This window comes from Corythoichthys intestinalis, chromosome 12 (genome assembly GCF_030265065.1).
Source record: "Corythoichthys intestinalis isolate RoL2023-P3 chromosome 12, ASM3026506v1, whole genome shotgun sequence".
In the NCBI taxonomy this organism is placed as follows: Eukaryota; Metazoa; Chordata; class Actinopteri; order Syngnathiformes; family Syngnathidae; genus Corythoichthys; species Corythoichthys intestinalis.
The window spans coordinates 18583595-18607238 of NC_080406.1; the positions used below are offsets into that span (position 1 = coordinate 18583595).

General features: G+C 37.0%; 1 protein-coding gene across 6 annotated transcripts in view; it reads right to left on the bottom strand.

The window, feature by feature from the left end:
* Window positions 1-343: 343 nt before the first annotated feature.
* The window catches only part of epsti1 (epithelial stromal interaction 1), a 38347-nt gene continuing 15046 nt past the window's right edge, over window positions 344-23644 (bottom strand). For 2 of the 6 annotated variants that reach the window (XM_057853176.1, XM_057853182.1), the window contains exons 5-8: window positions 23050-23133; window positions 22243-22304; window positions 14594-14757; window positions 5263-10783 (exon numbers count right to left, since the gene is read on the bottom strand). In XM_057853176.1, the coding sequence (XP_057709159.1) occupies window positions 10608-10783; window positions 14594-14757; window positions 22243-22304; window positions 23050-23133 (486 nt within the window). In that variant the 3' untranslated portion in view covers window positions 5263-10607. Of the gene's footprint in view, window positions 5198-5262; window positions 10784-14588; window positions 14758-22242; window positions 22305-23049; window positions 23134-23644 lie in introns of those variants that run through there. The other 4 variants (XM_057853178.1, XM_057853177.1, XM_057853180.1 and 1 more) reach the window with 4 other exon arrangements.

Sequence of the window (23644 nt, forward strand, 5' to 3'; positions counted from 1 at the left end):
AGGAAACACACATCCTCCTCCATTTAAAATCGATAATTGGTACCTCTACTTACGGACGTCTCTACATACGGAATTTTCAGGTTACGGCATGCCTCAACGGGGAAATGTGGCCTCTTGTTTTGAAAGAAATTTCAGGATACGATAGGCAAAATTACAGTATGGGTTGTTAATTGCAGAGTTTACTGAACGTAACACATTTATAGCTAGTTTTCCATTGGCTATTGCCTAGAATTTTTTTTTTTACATTATGCACAACTCACATTATATGTTGATCATGCAATAATCTAATTGTAACATGTTTTACTGCATTTTTTTGCTTCATAAAAGATTTATGTCTAAATATTGGGGGGCTTGAAACGGATTAGGGGATTTACATGAAAAACGTGTCTCTACTTACGTAATTTTCAGTTCACGAAACTACTTCTAGAAAAAATTAATTTCATAATTAGAGGTACCACTGTAACGTGGTTAGCCTTTAAATGTCCACGCTTCCATCAGAGCTGGTACCTGCACTGACAATTTTCTTGTGACTTTACTTTTAATTTCATATTTATTCTATCATGTGGTAGTTTGATTGAGTGTAGTAAGAAGTCTGGTGCGATAAAAACTTTCACAACGCTTGTCCTAACATAAAAAGACAAATGGTTTTTGGTAAAGGTGTTAGCGATAAGACAGACAACATTCTTTGGCTTTTAGAGCACATGTTTCTAATCCTAGAAGTACATACAAAGTATCGGAATGCGTCACACTGAGAGAGAAGAAAAGGGTGGGAGGGGTTGGTTCAGTCCACCGGGAATAGGCGGAGAACAAGAGGCAGGTACAGTACAGGAACAAGCTGGGAAGCAAACCTTTTTTATGTAGGAATGTAGTGCAGGACCACCACACTTTGGTGACATTTGAGGGCCAAACAGCAACACGCAAACAAGCGTCAATGCAATGTGTGTTGGCCCATTGCACTGTTTGAGTCAGGGGATTCCCAGAGGGTGGGTCGCCATCGGCGGAATAAGGTCATGTTGTCGCGCGGAACAAAAACACATGCCAACAAAAACACAACTTCTTTTTTTTTTTTTTTTATTACCCCATCGACATATTTGTTTAAAAACTGCACAGAGACTGAGGAGCACAAGAGTATACCATCAACAAAAAAACAAGCAGCAATACAAAACATTGTTTTTTTTTGTTTTTTTTTTTAAACATTGCTGTTTCTTTTGTCGCGATATTGAAGGGAACCTCATTGAATGAGAATTATCTTTTCTCAAAAGAACTAATATACAATTAGTCTATAGCATGATTAAAATGCCACCATCATAACACTCATATTTACTGCACACAGCCTTTCAAAAGAACTAACATTCCTACCAATAATGCATATGTAAAAATAAGTTGTAAATCTAAAAAAAAGTAATAATAATAATATATAAATAAATAGCTAATGTGTGTTCATTTATCAAAAAAATAATCCTATCTAACAAACACCTTACAAGAGTCAATGGCAACAGAAGATTGAGCATTTGGAATTGGAGGGTGATTTGACAAATACTTTAATGGGCACAATGCACATAACTTGAGCTGTTAATGCAAAATAATACATGCGATTTACAAAAAATGTGAATTAAAATGAACAAAAATGGGTTTTATAACATACTAAGATTTAAATTAAAGAAATAGGGCTGGGCAATACAACCTTAAAAAATTTATATGGCGGAAAACATAGACAAGGCTGAAAAAGCAGTTTCTGCTCCTGCACCCCTCTTTAAAATAAACTGCTGTATTTCAAGCCAAAATAACTGTTATATACTGTGATAGAACAAGATGTCTATACGCTTCCATAGCAGTTTCATGGCGTATTAAGCCCCCAAACTATTTTTAATTTGTCCATTTTACCCTGGAGACCCCCGTTTACAGACACCGCGCAACCGCTTTTGTTTCAACCCAGCCATAAAAAGAAGGTAAGTAATTATATGTATTATTCGAAATGTCTATCATTTTTAGCTTAGAATAATTAATGAATGTCTAAAATTTAGTAAAAAAATTAATAAATAAAAACGACTTTATAAAATTATTCACTAGCATATTTTAAACTTTTAAAACAATTTCCCCACAATGAAAGAAATTGTGTCTGTAAATAGGTCACGAATATCTAACACATAACTTTCGCTTAATTGTATTTTTTTTTTTTGTTACTGTTGTATTTTCCCCAGTATTTTAGATGATAAATAATCAATCCAGACAGAGAGAAATTGAAAAGCGCAAGAGCAGCCTTCTCTGTGTTACACAGACAAGATTGAAAAAGCAGTTTCTGCACTTGCACTCCTGTTTAAAAGAAACCAAAACTTTTGTGTTTGATAAAACAATGTCTATATGCTGCCATAGCAGATTCATGGCGCACGAAGCCCTCGAACTATTTTTAATTTGTCCATTTTACCCTGAAAACCCCCATTTACAGACGTCGCGCAACCACTTTTGTTTCAACCCAACCATAAAACGAAGGTAATTAATTATATTTATTATTCAAAATGTCTGTCGTTTTTAGCTTAGAATCATTAATTGATCTCATATTTCATTTTTTTTAAAAATGGCCCTAAAAAATTATTCACTCACGTATTTTAAACTTTTAAACAAATTATGTCACAATGAAAAAATGGCGTCTGTAGAAAAGTCACGGATATCCTACATCATAACTATCGATTAATTGTTTTGTTTTGTTTTTTGTTACTGTCGCATTTTCTCCGATATGTTAGGTGATAAATAATCGATCCAAACAAAAAAATTGAGGGGGAAAAAAACGTTTTAAAGGGTAAATACATGAAAAAGAAAATCTCGACCACTCCTTGTTGTATGTGATTTCTGCATCGCGACCCTTGTTATATTACCGTGTTTCACCCATAAAATCCCCCAAAATCCAGTTGTGGTTATTCACAGCTGTGTCTTGACACTCAGTGTTACATGCTGCATGGAGTTTTTGGTTCAAAACAAGGTAAGTACGCGATAATATCTCCTTAAAGTCATGGCGTCTGTAATTCTGCTCTCGCGTGCTCTCACCTTCAGGTAGGGTTTTGCTGTTTAAAAAACTTTTTTTTCAAAAATGCCCCTCTGTTCAAAATTTTTCTTCCCCCAGAAAATTGAGATTTTAGGCTTTCCAATGATGTATCACACATACATATCGGACAATTTTGAAAGTTGGCTAAATTAGGGGTCTCAGAGCGGAACTTCAAGTCACCTGAGTGTTTTCCGCCATATATATACTTATATATATACATATATTTTGCAATTTATTCCTTCTCCCTACAATAAGTACAAAAGCCAGAAAACACAAAACATTTGTTAAATGTTAAACACGTGTAACTGCTATTTTCATCTTGGAATAAATGCAAAACCTCTGCCTTGAATTCTAGAATAAAATTCTCTTTCACCTGTTGTAACTGATTGACTTAACCCTTAGATGCAGAAGTTACTGGACCCTGCACTCTTCCATAAGTGGGTCAAAAATGACCTATATTAGAACCAACTAATGTGTTTTTATGCCATTTTGGTGAAAAATAATCACTTATATATTAATTAGTATGATATTCGGTGCCACACAAGAATGATTTCATGCTTGAAATATCTTTATGATTCAATTAACATTTTTTGGGAAAAAAAAAAACAGAACAGCAATAGACTTCATCCTTCCTTGTATTTTATCATCAATGATGAAGAGCTCCCATGCATCTTTTTGGTGAGACAGCGGTGCTAAGCCCTTGTGGAGGCACTGACCCATTTCTGAGGATATTGTGGCTCTGTGTTCTGCCCTAGGTGGGAGGCAATTCTCTCTAGTAAGAGCCCTTCCAACTCATTCTGTTGGCCATGATTTGGACACTTTCTTCTTCATAGGACACATGAGTGGAATCTTATGAGTCAGATTGATCCTGTTCAGTTGGATTTCCAGGTGGACAACTGCCACTGCCACCTGGACAATAGTCTGGGTCCTCATCATCAGAAATTTCGGACACTTGAGTCCAACCCCGTCTCGACTGAACGGGAAATGTCGCATAAAAGTGGACCATTTTCAAATTGGATCAAGGTCACTTTCGTATGTGGTTAAAATCCCATCGGGGCTACATTTTTCCAGAATGTGGCTGCGGTCCAAACTGTCAAGTCTCCCAAATTGGAATTCATGCAGCAATTACCATCAGCAAAGAGCGAGAGAGACAGGGTGCTACGGTAGCGATGCAGCTGTGCATTAGCATTAGCGCCTAGCTTGAACGCGGCTTTTGGGGAAGGAGCGGGCTTGACAATAGTCATAAAAAAAATGGGTTGAGAATAAGCCTGACAATGCTCGGTTTTCTCTCTGCTCCAATGCTCCTGCGGGCCAGTTTGCTCAGCGCATCTCGGACTGCGAATTAGAGCGCATGTGTGATACTTGAACAGGCTCAATGGACAAAGGCAGTCTGAACGGGTACGCCAAAAAAACAGATATGACAAAGAATCGGAATTGTGCATTAGAAGCAGTGGCATGAACCTAGCCTTAGTTAGCTAGCTAGTTATGAAGTAGGTTAATTTGTTGATAAATAATAATAAAGAGTCATGAAAGACACACACACAAAATACTATATGGACATAATTCTTACAGTACCCGTATAAGCTCTTGCTGTGTAAAATAATCTTCTAAGGGATGTCACTTTTTACATACCTAGTCTGTTTGGTCCACGATAAATTAATTCCTGACAGCCAAAGTTGATAAGAATGAAAGATTCCCATTGGATTCCATAGAAAATGCATGTGGGTCATTTTTGACCCAGTTCTGGAAGCTTAGGGTAGTAATACAAAAATGACAATTTCTTCAAAAGTTTAAAATGTTCCTCAAAAATTTGAATGTCATTACGTCAAAAACATGTTTTTTGAGGAATACCTGGAATATGAATTGATAACAATTTTTCATTCTGAAGATATTTCAAGAAAACAACCTCACCGGGTCATTTTTGACCCACTTATGAATCTAAGGGTTAATTGTTAATAGTTGACACATTTGTAACTATCAGACTTTAAACAGTTGACTTTATTCTTCCCATTTAACGGATGGGTCTATGTTTAGGACTGTTCCTTTTTCCCGCTGTCACTCATTTTCTTAACTAGTTTTAAGGAACACTTCAATCTTTATGCTTCTCTTGCCGGTCTAATAGCTGGCCACAAAGCAGTGAAGACTCGCATGGATGTACTATAGGGGAAGGGAAAGAAATGACTCCATTTTGTGAATACTGCGCAGCTCACAGAGATGAAACATTTTCCACAATAATTATTTTTTTATTCATTCATAAAATTGATTTTCCCCAGGCATATGGTGAACACAAATATTTTCAAAACAGGCCAGATCACAAAATATTTCTATGGTTAATTGATTTTAAATTTAATTGGCAGGCAGACAGTGCAAATACCCAATGTTTTTTCCCAGACAAACTATTAAACAGGGGATTTCCTATAAAATGTCCCCTTAAATTTTCACCACAGTCGATTGAAAAAATATAATATTTCCGCATTTAGTCTATCCTTTCATATAACTGTCATAGCAATGGAAGAAGTTAATTGCTTGGTCTCATTTTGCAGGAAGTTGACACAAAGAGCCAGATTTAATATGAAGCATCTTCCCATTTTAATAAAACACTTTGTGATTTGGAAGCGGAAAAGACCAACAATAAAATGCAAAACAATGACATGTAGTTTCCATTGGCCCAACATGAGAAAGTTGTCAACATGTAGTAAATATTTTTGCTTGTGCACCTAATGCAATACTTGGATGAAGTGTAGCAGAACTCATTTAAATATAATCTAAAGTCCAACTCCAAGTGGTTTCTTCAGAATATTACTATCATAAAACAATTTAAGGTGGCATCATCCACGTATTTGGGTGGAACTCTCATTTTTTCCAGCTACACACACTGATTCAATCAAAACCCACAAATATGAGCTGAAGATGATGACTCATGCTGTTGACCCCATGCGAAAATTCAAATCTGTGTTTGTAAAAAAATGTGCATGAAAAATATGACTCATTCACGCTTACAGACAAGACACCAAATACTTAAACATCAGGGCTGAGCAGTTACTAAATTCGACATACATCAGTACCTCGACATACGAATTTAATTCGTTCCAGGACCTGGTTTGCATGTCAAAATGGTCGTATATCGAGCGGGATTTTTCTCATAAGAATAGATTATGATTTGATTCATTCGTTTCATAGCCCCAAAACCTACGGCAAAACCTTAACAAATATTGCAATAAATAGCAATTACACATAGCAAAACCAATAAATTAGCAATACAAATAGGAATACAGGCAGTCCCCGGTTTACGAACGAGTTCCGTTTCTGCGCTGGCGATGTATCCCGGATTTCCGCGTTAGTCAGAATTAGCCCTTTAAATACCTCAAAACACCCTCTAAATAAAAAAAAAAAACTATCCAAAAACATGTAATATATGTCATTGTACTGTCCTCGCCAAGACATTGGAGCTAAGTCCTACCTAGACATTTTTGAACTAAGCTCCGAAATGCGTATGTCAGACATCCGTGTGGTTTGCTGACTTTATTCAGCTGCTCATGACATCAACACTTGCAGAAGCATCTAAATTAAATGGGATTAAATGAGTATCATCCTCAATAACAGCAATTCAAATTTGTGTTTACAAGAACAGTGATCCTTCATTTTTCACGGTTAATAAGGACCAGAACCCGCCCCGATAAGTGAAAAACCGCCTAATAGCGTCCCCCCTAATTTTTTTTTTTCTCCAATGTTTTTATTCAGATCTATCATTGGAAAGAGGTACTTATAAGATGTTTTTTTTTTTTTTACCTTTTTCCCCACAGTATAATTTAAAAAAAATTTTCATGTGTATATATAATATGGTAGAAAACAGAGAAGACTGAAAAAGCAGTTTCTGCTCTTGCACTCCTCTTTAAAAGAAACTGCTGTATTTTAAGCCAAAACAACTGTTGTGTTTGAGAGAACAATATGTCTATATACGGCCATAGCAGATTCATGGCGCATTAAGCCCCCGAACTATTTTTAATTTGTCCGTTTTACCCTGAAAATCCCCGTTTACAGACGCCGCGCAACAGCTGTTGTTTCAACCCAGCCATAAAACGGAGGTAATTAATTATATTTATTATTATTTATATTGAAAAAAAAAAAAAAAAAAACGGCTGAAAAAAAATATTCACTCATATATTTTAAACTTTTAAACAAGTTATGTCACAATGAAAAAAATGGTGTCCGTAAAAAAGTCACGGACATCTACCTCTTAACTATTGCTTAATTGTATTTTTTGTTACTGTCGCATTTTCTCCGATATGTTAGATGATAAATAATCGATCCAAACAAAGAAAAATTGAAGAAAAAAAAACATATATGGGGTGGAAATATATGAAAAAGAAAATCTCGACCACTCCTTAATGTCTGTGATTTCTGCATCGCGACCCTTGTTATATTAACATGTTTCACCCATAAAATCCCCCAAAAATCCAGCTGAGGCCCTTCACAGCTGTGTCTTGACACTCAGTGATACATGCTACATGGAGTTTTTGGATCGAAACAAGGTAAGTACGCGATAATATCTCGTTAAAGTCATGGCGTCTGTAATTCTGCTCTCGCGTGCTCTCACCTCCAGGTAAGGTTTTGCTGTTTAAAAAACTTTTTTTTTTTTTAAATGCCCTCCTGTACAAAATTTTTCTTCCCCCAGAAAATTGAGATTTTAAGCTTTCCAAAGATGTATCACACATGCATATCGGACAATTTTGAAAGTTGGCCAAATTGGGGGTCTCAGAAACTTCAAGTCACCTGAGTGTTTTCCACAATATATACAGGTATATATTAATAAATGTTTTTTAAGCACTTTAAATGTAATAATTATGTTAAGTTTTAAACATGTTACTGTCCCACAGATTTATATTTAAACGACAAAAGAAGTAGACGCACAATCCATTTAAAAAAAGTAAAAAATAAATAAATACTTGTCTTTATTAAATGCAACGTTGAGTGTCCACTCAAATCCGCTGCAACAGCTCACTTACACACAATGTCTTGCCACAGCAACTGTTTGACAAGTTAAACGATGATTGACGCATGAGGCGCTTTGAAGGTCGAATCTCTGGCAAGATCAAAGCTTAACCGTCTGTCAATCATCGTTTACTTTAATAAGCAACTCCAGTTCACTCTCTGAAAAGCAAGGAGAGGGAGGGATGGAGCGAGCGTGAGACAGCGCAATCGGCTCAGGACAGCTTATCCGTATTTTTCATTTCATTTTTTTTTTTCCAATAAAAAAAAAAAAAAATCCGCAATGGACTAAGGGCGCGAAATAGGCGCGATCACTGTAGCTGCTGATACAGCAATAGTATACAATTAGCATGTATCCCTTAGCATCCGCACATCATCAAAAATAATCACATAAACCCGCCCCAAGTATTCGACCACAATTGAAAACGCACAATAAACAGTACAAAAGGGGTTATATACAGCAGTCGCCTATGGATGATTCACAAGCAACAAGTGTGCGCACAAGCTGTCACCTCTTCACTCGGCTGCTTCCTCATGTGTGCGTGTGCCGTCACTGCCGTGTGTGGGGTGGACGGGTGTGTAAATGCTCTCGCGTGCGGAAGTACAATCTGCTCTACGCTTCCTGCGCCAAAATAAAAGCATGCAAAACAAAAGTAAACATTTGAAAAACCAAAACGATGAGATGCAGGCATCGTAAAGTCGAAATCGCGCAAGTCGGATCCGTCATAACCCGAGGACTACCTGTAATAGTTAGACGTGGGCCTCTTTGGGCACCTAACGATTCAATTACAATTACGATTCAGAGGCTATGATTTGATTATAAATCAATTATTGATGACACAACCCTGCCCCCCAAGCTATTAGCTGCTTTTAATATTTCATTAAACATTAGTTACAACATTAGTTATAAAAATTGTACAAAAGCCTCTCAGGCTTAAATAAACGACTATTTCAGTATCAAGTTAACAGTTCAAAACAGTAAATAAAATACAATAAAAAATATAATTTAAAAAAATTCCCCATTCAGTATCAGCAGCTTTAAACTACATTCAATTAATTTAATGTTGTGAATCAACCGTTAAAGTTGTTAAAATTTATTATTCCATAATTTCCCTTCAGTCTACTTTCGACATGTGAAAGTTTTAAAACTGTTTTAAAGATAGATTCAAGTCAAGATTTTGCCGATTTAGGAGTATTTTAGATAAAAAAGTTAATAAGGTCCCTTCTGTCTACTTTCGACATGTGAAAGTTTTAAAACCGTTTTAAAGATAGATTCAAGTCAAGATTTTGCCAATTTAGGAGTATTTTAGATAAAAAGTTAATTAGGTTCGCTTGGAAGGTTCACTACAACAGCCTTCCAGGAAAGCCTACTGCTTTAAGATGGCGGCTGTTTACCAACGCAGGCAAGTCTGTCATTTCGCATCTAACTTTCTATACATGTGCTGCTAACACTGCCGATCCCTGTCATTTCGCATCTAGTTCTATTTACATATGATATCTATTATCTACCGTAGCATTATCAGGACGTAGTTTGTAGCGGCTTTTGGCAGCAGTCAGGTATTATTGTTATTTTTATCTAGCGGCATGAGTTCAGCCAGAGCCATGAGTTGAGCATTGTCATTACCCACAAGCATTACAAGCATGATGTTTGCTCTCGGTCTGTTCCTCATTGCATGTGAGTGTGTTTTAGTTCTGCTTTACTTGACATATTTTAATAATCGGAATTTGGATGTTTATGAATCGTTCTCAAATCTTCCACGGGCGAATCGAGAATAATCTAAGAATCGGAAATTTTGCACACCTCTTGTAATAATAATAATTGTAATAATAATGTAACGAATTGGGTTCTAATGTGGCGGTTGTGTTTTGCATTCTGCTCCTGAACACACCATGTGACTGTTGAAAGAGTTGAGACAGGTGCGACAGAGATTTTACTATTTCCATGTTCTGTTGTTGTGGGCGTCGGCTACGGCGAACAGTATCCGTGTTGTGCTGCACAAGTTCTGAAATAAAGGATCAAAAACCTGACGAAGCTGGAGACTTTCTTGCCTATGTTACAATAATAATAATAATAATGATAATAATGAGAGTCGTCCTTGAGATCGTAGACATATTCCGACCGGACTGTCGAGTCAGTTCACTGACATGCACATCACGCTGAAATTTTTCATTTCCTTCCTAATTCAAATTTCAACACCCGCACTAACCTTCTTGAGACCCATGTTGATTTCTCTCACAAGAAAATCTGCCGTGCGTCCGTCTTGCGGAAAAACAATGAAATTGCAACACTGTCATTAATCGTCGTGTTTCGAACATGTCGTCATATGTCGAGACAAATTACAAGTCAAATTTTACGTCGGATGTCAAAAGGAACGAATGACGATGCAATCGTATGTCGAGGTACCACTGCACTTGTATATCAAACAATTATCTATTGAATAAATGAATTTATATTACATCAGTGTATGGTTTGTAATTTAAAAAAAGAAAACATAAAAGGAATTAAATCGAGGCAAGATCTAAATGGCCGATTCTCATAATATGGAATTTACCGGTTAGTGTTTAGAGTGTTTCCATCTCAAGTCAGTGTGTCCTTGAGTAAAGCGTGAGCCTGATCGTAATCCGCATCGCACTGGTCAAGAATTCCCTCCAGGAAGTCTCTGCCGACTTCAGGGAAGTTTACCATTAGTTTCATCAAGGCCCATTCCCGTTCGTGGTATCTGTACCGCTCTTGGTGCTCATCGTGGCATTGGTCTAGAAAGAAAATCCCGTTTTAGGAGGTGTATCGATTATACCCTAAAAAAATGACCCAGAAAAAGTCACACCCTTCATAGCATGTTGAATTTCCTGATCACCAAAACAAACAAAACATACAAAAAATGTCATCTGTTGTTCATCATTGAGTTTCATTTGGATTTCAATATACCAAAAAAAGACATTTTCTAACTGCTCTTATGCCATATTTTTCACACCATAGCGCGACTAACTATCCCAAATCTCATAATATTTTTGACCACCTGACTACAAGTCGCTGGTGTCTATGTCTTAAAATGGGATATTTACATTAGGGCTGTCAAAATTATCGTGTTAACGGGCGGTAATTAATTTTTTTAATTAATCATGTTAAAATATTTGACACAATTAACGCACATACCCAGCTCAAACAGATTAAAATGACAGCACAGTGCAATGCCAACTTGTTACTTGTGTTTTTTGGAGTTTTGTCGCCCTCTGCTGGCGCTTGGGTGCAACTGATTTTATGGGCTTAAGCACCTATGAGCATTGTGTAATTGTTGACATCAACAATGGCGGGCTACTAGTTTATTTTTAGATTTTAGATTGAAAATTTTACACATTTTATTGAAACGAAAACATTAAGAGGGGTTTTAATATAAAATTTCTATAACGTGTACTAACATTTATCTTTTAAGAACTACAAGTCTTTCTATCCATGGATCGCTTTAACAGAATCTTAATAATGTTAATGCCATCTTGTTGATTTATTGTTATAATAAAAAAATACAGTACTAATGTACCGTATGTTGAATGTATATATCCATCTTGTATCTTATCTTTCCATTCCAACAATAATCACAGAAAAATATGGCATATTTTATAGATGGTTTGAATTGCGATTAATTACGATTAATTACGATTAATTAATTTTTAAGCTGTAATTAACTCGATTAAAAAGTTTAATCGTTTGACAGCCCTAATTTACAGACAGTAGATGTTACACAGAAACATTTTATTGATCAACAATATCCTTTTTAACCAAATTAACATCAGCACTCACTTAAACAAATCGTTTTTCTTGAGCAGCTCATCATCGGATAGAGCTTTACTCATCTTGATAACAAGTCTTCGTGAACATGAAAATAACTCAACTTCTCACAAATAGAGCCTTTGAAACACAAGATTAGCCAGAGGTGCATTGAATATATTTGGAGAGCGCGTGAATACACAAAGGAATTTAAAAGTGTTGCTATTCGTGCTAGTGGGTAGAGACAGGGCCGGCCCAACCTATACGCAGACTATGCAGCTGCTTAGGGCCCCTGACCACTTGGGGGCCCCAAATCTGGCAATTGTTTAATCTATATTCTATTTTGTTTACTACAGTTTTCTTAATTTGACTTTTGTGAGTTTTGATACTTGATTACAAGCTTAAAAAAATAAAAGTTCTTCCTTAAATTCTTTCTTTCCTCTTTTAGAAAAAAGTTTGGCGCTATCTACTGTAAGTACTGATTAATATATAAAATATGGACGTATGGGTTGGATTGCATGTATGGGTTTCACAGTACACTGTGACGAAATGGTGGGCCAAAAATATGGGCCCCTTTGCCTTATTTTGCTTAGGGCCCCCAAATGGCCTGGGCCGGCCCTGGGTAGAGACTTTGAATGCACCCAAAGTGGCAACATCATCATGATGCCCCCTGTGGCGTGGAGCAAAATGAAAGGAATGAAAACGTTATTTTAGAATTTTTAAAGGGGATGTTCCGAATTTTTGACATTAGGCTTAATCTTCAAGGTAGCGGGGGTTTAATTAGTTGGTGGAGTTGATTTCAACAAATTCCGTGCAGTTAGTTAATGATTTATTAGTTTCAGGGCTCCACAATGGCTAAGCTACCACAGGGCAATGAGCCCGACCAAGCATGGCAATAAAAAAAAAAAAAAAAAAATGCGCGCATGAAAATCATCGATGACCCATGCAATCAATAGTTTTGGCTATGTTTTCGGGATGAATTTCTTAAAACATACCACTGCATGTCAATAACTGTAGTATGAACAGCAACATTTGGTAATCCAGTAGCTCTGTAGGTAACAGGCCGCACAGCGGAGTGATATTTTTTCCACCGGTGTGTCGTAGCCAGCAGCAAGTATCAACAGTTTGTATTGTTCCTCGTTCTTTCTAGGGAATTTGTGGAAACTCTCATTTGCCCATTTCTTCTGTCTGTTTCCACAGCCTCTAAATGCACGTTTCACTATGTTGCCGTTCTGCAGTCAAGACTGATGCTGCACACGAGGAAAGTGGGAAGTCTTCTAACTTTTCCAACCCCCGACCAGGAAAAATATCATTGGAATGCCACTCGAACTGGGAGGCCCTAGTCCTGAAGATAAAAAAAGTACCCCAACTTCACGAGTTTCATCAATCAGATGTCAGTCAACAAAATGCGCTGCCCGTCGAAAAGCAGACCGTCAATAGTAAAACTAAAGAAGGCAGTTTAGAGTGGTCTATTTACCATAGGCGTCGTTTTTTCATAAGTTTTGTCATAAGCGTCGTTATTTGATCGCTTATGACAAGATGAGCCTACAACCTCGAAGACCCACGAACTGCGAAGGAATGGATTCGTGACCTGTTTGTGAATAAACCGAGTGATTCGAGCATATCTGTGTAACAGGAGGATCAGCTTGTAGAGATCGCAAATGACGGCGACCTAAAACGTACATTTAAGACAATTAAAGTCAATCCGGAATATCCTGACAGCGCTACGAGAACACTGAAAACCTTGCTACAATTTCCAACATCGCATTTTGTGAAGCGGGCTTCTTAATTAATGCTCAACGACACGGCGAAGGCGTTAACGGTGAGAGAGCGGTGTGCAGCTAACATGGCAGGATGGGTCTGAGGAGAAATTTTCTACATATCCATCCACAATCAAACGTAAGTTAATATTCCTTTCTTTAAAGAAAGTTTGTAGTGTTTACTTTGGAATCGCTGCATTCGCGGCCATTTTTAATGTTACGCGCATGCTCAGAACCGCATAGTTGCAGTTTTTGATGGGTTGCAAAATTTGTCATGACACCAGTCCGTGAAAAAAAGACCCAAATCACACCGGTCCGTGGTGCAAAAAAGGTTGGGGACCCCGGGCTTATGAGAAAGCAGGTTTGCTGGAGGACAACATGTCTTTTGATGGCCAAAATAAAAAACGCTTGGAACTCTTTGAGGTCGCAACTGGTACCATCTGAGTGGGATAAGTCTGACTTCCCACCTTGCTCGAGTGCAGCATGATCACGCGCGGCCGAAGCACTCCTCTCTATTGTGGTCGTATTACGCATCTTAAAAACATTGTCCCGCAGAAATAAATGAATTACAACAGCTTGGTGTGACATTTTTCTGGCTGCGTAGGTATTTTGAACAACGATTTGCATTTTGAATTTATTTGTTAGATCTGTTAGTATCCTTTTTTATTGGCATGCTAGGAAAGGACCATTGACTCGCTCTAGCTTAGCCACTCCGGAGCCCTGAAATTATTAAATAACTAACAAACTGCATGGAATTTGTTGAAATCAACTCCACCGACTAATTAACCCCCCCACCCCAACTCAAAAATTAAGCCTGATGTCAAAAATTCTGAACTTCCGCTTTAACAAGAAAACATGGCGCTTATTTGTCCCCCCAAAAACACCTCCATTTAAATGGAGAGAAAAAGTAGGTGCTTTTAGTCCACAAAATATGTTAGTTATGTTGTACCAGAGCCATTCACTAAAAGGTTTAGCTTCACTTATGAGATGTGATGGGACACACAACCAAGCCTTTTTTGGATATAGTTATGTTTACCTTACCAGTCTCTTCTGCTTGGCCTGAGCTGCTCTCCTCTGGATGGGGTCCAGGTGTTTCTTGTCCACAAGCGCTAGATGGCCAATTCCTTACACCAGCCTCACTCAAAGTTTTTGCCTCACTTTCTTTACTGCGAAGATTGAGCTTGTCCAGAAATGCCGAGTTCACTCTATTCAGAAATTGAGAGACCATGCAAGACTGATTGATTTTTTTGACTGATTTTCTGTGTTTTTCTTTTTTTTTTTCTTCATTATAGAAAGAACAGCCTCAAAGAATGATTCGGTAGAAAATCAATAATTATCAAGAATTTTTTTTTTTTGTAAACGCTTGTATAGGTCAGGTTTTCACATAAGGACATAATAGAAATAGATATAATAAGTTCTTAAGTTTCACACGTGTAATGTTACCAATATTTACCTGTTGTGTAACATTAAGATGACCAGTGTATTGTACTCTACTCTGTCTGCTACTATGCGAGTATTTTCATCAAATGGGTTACGGTTTTGGGTTTAGGGTGATGAGAAATGAAAACTCAGGAATAAAATGGGGGGGGGGGGGGGGGAATTGACTGAAACTTTTTATTTTACTTTAATATTCCCGAGATGTGGGAGTGGGGATAATATTGTTCAAGGTACTTAATTCAGTTAATCTACAGTAAATCAACCTATTTTCATTAATTGGACATTTATAGTTTAGTTTTCACAGTAAAAGTTCAATTTTAATAACAATTATAGTATAGTATAGTAATATAATATTAATAACAGTTCATATTGATAACTTAGTGCTGAGGAAAAAATCCATTGTTTAAAAAATAAAATCAAACATCAGAAGCAGTCACTCACAATGTTACTCATTACTTGAGTAATCTTTTCACCAAATACGTTTTTTACCTGTGTTTGAGTACATTTTTTGGATGACTAGTTTTAGTCTTACTTGAATAATATCATATTGAAGTAACACTACTCTTACTTGAGTAAAAATGTTGGCTACTCTACCCACCTCTGATAACAATATAATACTGCAATAACAGGAATTAACAAAAAAAAAAAAAGTGCTGTGGCAGGCAAATTGCATCACTCAAATGCTTGCCTCCAGCTACATATTTGGAAATTATCATCACATTTACCGTATTTTTCGGACTACAAGTTGGGTTGTTTTTCATAGTTTCGCTGGGGGTGCAACTTATACTCTGGAGCGACTTACATGTGAAATTATTATCACATTATGATATAATTTCACATGTTATTTTCGTGTTTTGGAGTGACACTGATGATTTAGTAAACTTGTTAGCATGTTCTTTATGCTATAGTTATCTGAATAAATCACAATAGCTATGTTACATTAACATACTGGCCACATTCGCATTTTGTTTTTCATGCATCATGTAAGATTATCATACTGTACAATTATTCAGCATGTTGTTCTCTATTGTATTTTTATTTTGAATTGCCTTTCAAGATGACATATCTGTTCCATCTGTTGGATTTTATCAAGTAAATTTCCTCTAAAAATGCGACTTATATATGTTTCTTTTCTTCATCGTTGGGCATTTTATGGCTGGTGCGACTACTACTCAGGTGCGACTGATAGTCCGAAAAATACGGTACTCTGTTTCCTGACTTCTTGAGGTGGGCCAGAAGCTTCCTTCATGACTCTCAAAACAGGTTTGCTTAAAAAAGGGCTATTACAGCCGCATCATTTGTTATGAATCAGTGAAAATGGATAGCCCAATAGGAATTCATAAATTAAGCCACAATCTTGCCCTGTATATCTCAAATGCCAATGATGAAAATAAGAACTGTGAAGTCGGCAAACCGCATGTACCTACAGTAGCAATAGCTTAACCTTGTTGGTTTATAATACTAGAGCTGAATTAATTAAAACAAATTAGAAGCTAAAACCCAGCAAACGGCTGTAACAGACAAACACAAAAAAACATGACAAGATAGGATTTAAAAAAACCAACTGCAAAAATGAATTATGCATGTAAAAGGCCTCTATTTTCTCATGCATTACAACCCACCAGTACCCTCTGCTGACGGATTTCCGTTACTACGACAGAGAACTTTGATCCATGAAACCTGTGTAGCTGTAGTACATTAAACACATCAAATGCACTTGAGATGTTGCTCAGTGAAGATGAGTCTTGCAAAATAGTAACTTGAAGAATTTTATACAATCATGCTGATGATGCATGTGTTTCTACAAGGACATCATCAATTTGTTTATACTAAGCTGGCAAAACAACATCCTTCTCTGAATTACTCGCAAATAAGTGCGCAAATATCGCACGCAGTCATCTTCTGAAGAATAGTTGCATGGATCCACATAAGAACTGCACTAAGAAGACTAAATGTTTATTTGTGTGTGTCTGAGAGAGAGGGTGTGTGTTTGTATATGTGGACAAGATGGTAGACAAAGCCCAGTGGGTCATTGGGGCAGGAAGTGAGTCTTGTAACAGCCACAAAAACCATTAACTTTCTGATTCCCTGAGCTATCTAATTCCTCCTGTGTTATATGACATCCCTTTATGATCAGACAGATTTACAAGGTGCATCGCTGAGTTTGCAGCTTTTGGCGTGCCATCAGGCACAGCGTCTAGGCGGCAATGTCATGTGTTTCCTGCTTGTGGCATCCAGCCAACGTCAACACACTCTCAAAAATGTGTTGCTAAAATCATGTCTGAGCACAGCTTATGTGGCGGAAAAGGAAGAGTATATGTCACCTGGCTTGTATTCTCGTAATTGACTGGGAAGGAAGCTTCTTATGACTGAAATGGCTTATTTTGTAGTCTTGACACTTATCCATTTTGTAGAAACAATTGCGGACTTTTTATTATTATGTTGAATGTACAAAAATATATTTGTTTCACTGAAATAAGATTTATCATTTGATGAAGACATAAAGGTCAAATTTTGGCAAGACAAAAGTTTTGTCACTTACAGAAAGTAGTGTGAAAATTGAACAAAAAATGTACTTCAAATTAGGACTGTCAAAATTATCACGTTAACGGGCAGTAATTATTTTTTTAAATTAATCACGTTAAAATATTTGATGCAATTAACGCACATGCCCAGCTCAAACATTAAAATGACAGCAGTGTAATGTCTGCTTGTTACTTGTTTTTTTGGTGCTTGGCGCCCTCTGCTGGCGCTTGGGTCCAAATGATTTTATAGGTTTCTGCACAATGAGTGAGCATGGTGTAATTATTGACATCAACAATGGCGAGCTACTTGTTTATTTTTTGATTGAAAATTTTTACAAATTTTAATAAAACGAAAACATTAAGAGGGGTTTTAATATTAAATTTCTATAACTTGTACTAACATTTATCTTTTAAGAACTACAAGTCTTTCTATCTATGGATCGCTTTAAGAGAATGTTAATAATGTTAATGCCATCTTGTTGATTTATTGTCTTAATAAACAAATACAGTACTTATGTACCGTATGTTGAATGTATATACAGGCATGAAAATGGGTCAGGGGTTAAAAAGGTGAGAAGGGTGTGGAGGAAATATGTTCCGGCGTTCTGCCAAAATGTCCTCCGTCGGCGAAACATGAGGCGAATTTGACAATTTTAATTTTTCACATAAGGCTTAATATTCAAATTAGCAGGGGTTTAATTAGTTGAAGGAGTTGATTTCAACCACCATTGACTCGCGCTCTCACTCCGAAGCCCTGAAACTATCAAATAACTGGCAAACTGCACAGAATTTGTTCAAACCAACACCAGCGACTAATTGAACCCAGGCTAACTCAAAGATTAAGCCTAATGTAAAAAATTCTGAACTTCCCCTTTAAAGTATAGACCATTGAATATGACCATTAAAATATTGTCTATAAAAGTTTTAGAGCAATAAAACAACAAAAATGAATGAAATGAATAAGAATCCTTCAAAGTATTTCATAATGGGTCCAAATTATTTTTCGAACAGATCCTGTGACTATAGCACCTGAGAGACAGCCGTTTGCTTTGCTTAGCCAAAACTACAGCTGAGGAGGCAAGATGGATATTTAGAATTTCTTTAAACCTAAGCGTTCAAAACCCTCAACAACAACTGAGCTTGAACAGAGGATTGAGCACGAGCAGTATCAAAAAGTCCTGGCTGTCTTGTTACCTGTTGTGCTGTAATTCCAGGTGGTGCTTGAATTGGATGCTTTAGCGGTCAACAGTCTTTTAGAGCCAGCGCAAGGAGATATTTTTGTCATCTTTACTGGACAAAAATGTGAAGTAATGGCTGTGTTTCCAGTGTGCAAATGCAGCCGTATGTAGTATATCTCCTGCCTATTTAATTGCATCCTGGCGAGATAGCAAGGCTATGTTGTTTTGACCGCCAATTCCCAGCGCTCACGGCTCACGCATCATGGTAAAACACGTCACCTGTTTTTTTTTCCATACCCGATTAGAAAATGTGACACGTGCTGTCACTCCCATGACTACAGTATTCTTCATTATACATACATTATGGGGCAATAACAAAATAGTAACGCACAGGCATCAAGGAAAGTAACTTTAATCAGATTACGGATTTAGAAAAATGAACGCGTTAGATTGCTCTTTACTGAAAGAAAGTAATCAGATTACTGTTACGCATTACTCACATAACGCGTTACTGACAACACTGCTTTTATATTACCATTAAATACACAAGCTTGACGCTAACTTAACGGGAGCTATTTTTTTCACCAGAGATTTGGCTAGCTCTGGCAGTATTCAATGCAAGCTGGAACGAACGGCAGTAACTTGTCATAACGCAAAATATGAAAACGATTGAAACCATTACTCACCAAATTCAATATGCTGGCAAATGCATTCATCTAAACAAAAATTGGGAGTGAGACCTCTCCTCTTCCAGCGAACGTGATTTTGTACTTAGAACAAGATCATCTGTCGCAATTAACGATCTTTGACGCTCTTTTCTCCCCCCCGCATTCAAACTTGTTTCTCTCTCAGCGGCTGTGATTAATCTCAATGAAGTTGCTCTCCTTGCTAAGCCTTGCCTATCATTCTGCTTTGTAAGTTTTTAGTAACTTTGTGTATTGAATTTGAAAGGAAAATGTGTGGGGGGTTTTTTGGCGAACTTTTTCATGAATGTTAAACTGTTGAAGCTACTCACACTTGGAAAAATACGATTGTACAACGTTTTAAATGTATTCATTTGGTATATTTCAGTTGCCACGATGTGAGAGATCAATAAATTGCAGAGAAGTACGCCTTGCGTTTAGAGTGCTTGTTTTTGGGTTTGCTGGAATAGCGTCACTGGCACACGCAGCATCAAACAGGGGAAAGGGTAAGCGCTGCCGCGCCTAACCACTTCTGGCTGCATTTTTGACACATGAAAAATAACGATTACGTACTACTGTATGACGAAAAATTTTAGTGGTTTTGTAACCGCGACGCTTTAATAGCATGATAAACCGTGAAGGTAACCGGCACATGCCTACACCCGACACCCCCCCCCCCCCCCCTTAAAAATTTTCTCCTCGGATCTACACGATTCACGTAGGTCATCCTTTTTTACTTCAAAACGGCGAATTTCATGCCTGCATCTGTCTTGTGTCTTACCTTTGCATTCCAACAATAATTTACAGAAAAATATGGCATATTTTATAGATGGTTTGAATTGCGATTAATTACAATTAATTAATTTTTAAGCTGTAATTAACTCGATTAAAAATTGTAATCGTTTGACAGCCCTACTTCAAATACAAAAATATGTTAAATAACATAAGCGAATTAAGTAGTGGTGCTGTGAGATCCAAATCTAATATTTTATTCTAATATTTTCTAATATGGGGGTGTGCGAGAGATCTGCAGGGTGGAAGGCAACATAAATTGTCTGAAATATCAACAAATCTTAGCTGCCTCTTACATTCATAACCATAAAAAGGGACAAATTCTGCAGCAGGATGGCGCTCCACCGTATACTTCAATGTCTACCTCAAAGTTCCTCAAGGCAAAGAAGATCAAGATCCTCCAGGAATGGCCAGCCCAGTCACCAGACATGAACATCATTGACCATGTCTGGGGTAGGATGAAAGAGGAAGCATGGAAGACGAAACCCAAGAATGTTGATGAACTCTGTGAGGCATGCAAGACTGCTGTCTTTGATGTTCCTGATGACTTCATCAATAAATTGTATGAATCCTTGCCAAACCGCATGGATGCAGTTCTTCAAGCCCATGGAAGTCATACAAAATATTCAATTTCGATCTCACAGCACCGCTACTTAATTCGCTAATGTTATGTAACATATTTTTGTATTTGAAGTACATTTTTTTGTTCAATTTTCACACTACTTTTTGTAGGCGACAAAACTTGTCTTGCCCAAATTTGACCTTTATGTCTTCATTAAATGATAAATCTTTTTTCAGCTAAAACAAATATATTTTTGTACATTCAACATCATTTGGGAGGCTCTTAGCTTTCATATGAGCCATTTCTGAAACCAATTGAATAATTAAAAGTCAGGTTATCAGCAATTGTTTCTACAAAATGGATAAGCGACAAGACTTTTGTCAGGGACTGTATTTGTTTAGTAGGGCTGGAAACGTTCATAGAAAAAAGTTTCCCTATGGGATGCCATTTCAATTTGTAAACACCTGGCCGTTAGAGGTGTGCAAAATTTCCGATTCTTAGATTATTCGCGATTTGGCCGTGGAAGATTCGAGAACAATTCACAAACATCCAAATTCCGATTATTGAAATATGCCAAGTAAAGCGGAAGTACAACACACTCAGCGCGCTGCGAGAACGCGGCGAGAGTAGCTAAACATCATGCTTCTCATTACCCGGCCCCTCGGGTAATGCCAATGCTCAACTCACGGCTCTAGCTCAACACATGCCACGAGATTAAAAAAAAAAACACAACAACATACCTGACTGCTGCCGAAAAGCTGCTACAAAGTACGTCATCCACATAATGTAATGGTAGATATCATTTATATAGGACTAGATGCACCATTGATTCGGTAGCGTGAGCAGCACATCTACAAAAAGCTAGATGCGGCCGTTAGTAAACGGCCGCCATCTTAAAGCAGTACACTTCCCTGCAAGGCTGTTGTAGCGAACCTTCCAAGCAAACCTAATTAACTTTTTATCTAAAATACTCCTAAATCGGTAAAATATTGACTTGAATCTATCTTTAAAATAGTTTTAAAACTTTCACATGTCGAAAGTAGACAAAAGGGAAATTATGGAATAACGGGAGCAATTTAAACAACTTTAACAGTTGATTCACAACATTAAACTAATTGAATGTAGTTTAAAGCTGCTGTTACAGAATGGGGACTGGAGTTTTTTATTTACTGTTATTTTTGTATATTTGTTTACTGCTATATGTTAACTTGATATTGAAATAGTAGTTTGGTTTAGCCTGAGAGGATTTTTGAACAATTTTGGAACTAATGTACAAAACATTTAATTTAAAATAAATAAATAAATAAATAAATAAATAGGAGGGGGGGGGGGTGTATCAATAATCGTTTTATAATCGAATCGGAGCCTCTGAATCGTAATCGTAATCGAATCGTTAGGTGCACAAAGACTCCCAGCTCTACTGGCCGTTACATATGAAGCAGTGGTGTATCATAGGATGGATGGATGGATGGATGCTGTGCATTTGGATAAAATATTGAGACATCTGACTTACTGGGCATAATCTTCCTGGAGTTGTTCCTGCCTTTTCTTTTCCTTCGCCTCAAGACCCTCTGCCTGCAAGGCATCACAGAAACACAGTAAATATGTTGAATTATTTAAGGAATATAAGCACATACTGTATAAAATTATGTGTGTATGTTGATGAAAAATGATCTGAATAAAATGTCAAACTGTAAGTCTTCCTACAGCGAATGTTTCTATTGATGAAAAACAAATTATGCAATGGATTTTCCAATATCTATCTCAATTGAAAATTCAGCAAGAGGCTATTTTGGAGCGGAATTCCTCAGGGAAATGTTTTGAATCCATTCTTTTAATATTCGATAAGTGACCCTCATAGTCATTGACTAATTTCTATATGTAGTTGGAACTTGGAAGTCACTCATGAGATGGTTGTTTGTCTACAATTTTGAGTTATAAGATCCAGTAAATTAAATACATTTAATAAGAGTAACACAAAGAAATCTAGAAAACGTGAAGACAGGTATGACGACAGGCATTGTGAAGCGTGACGACAACTGTATTCAGTATGACAGTGATCCTGACTCATACTTGCCTGCACTGTCATCTAGCGGCCGCATCTGCCACTGCTACTTTAACTAAATGATCAGACGTTGATTTTGAACTCGTCACTTAACTTTTTTTTGTTTATTTTCGTCAAAACGTGCCGACTCGAAAGTCATATAAACACAGATCAGAGCTGAATAAGTAAAAAAGGCCATAAAAGAGGTACAAAGATTTCTTCCCAAGATTTCATTCCCCTGCAAAAAATGGACAGATGGGGATTTTTCATCCTCACCTTTTGTCTTTGCTTGTGTTTCTTCAGCATAAGCTCATCCTCCTCTTCTTGTCTCTTCTTATCGTGCAAATCATCCTGTTTTAACTTGACAAATAAAATTTGATCATTCAACCATCCAATTTTTAAAACCACTTTATCAGTATCACGTCACAGGCAATTTAGAGCCTTTGCCAACTTCAACAGAAAGGCAGATTACACCCTTGCTTTGCCTCCAGTCCATTATATATTAAGACAGACCACTTCCCCCTCAGTCAGTGACTCATGTTTTTCTCATTTAATAATATTTATTGTTATATTTCTTTAGACATACACAGTTTTGGGCATGTTACTTTAAAAAAGTAATTACCGTAGTTATAATTAGGGTTGTTCCAATCATGGTTTTTTTTGCGCCCGATCCGATCCCGATCGTTTTAGTTTGAGTATCCGCCAATCCCGATATTTCCCGATCCGATTGCTTTTGTTTGCTCCCGATTCAATTCCAATCATTCCCGATAATTTTTCCCGATCATATACATTTTGGCAATGCATTAAGAAAATAATGAATAAAACTCGGACGAATATATACATTCAACATACAGTACATAAGTACTGTATT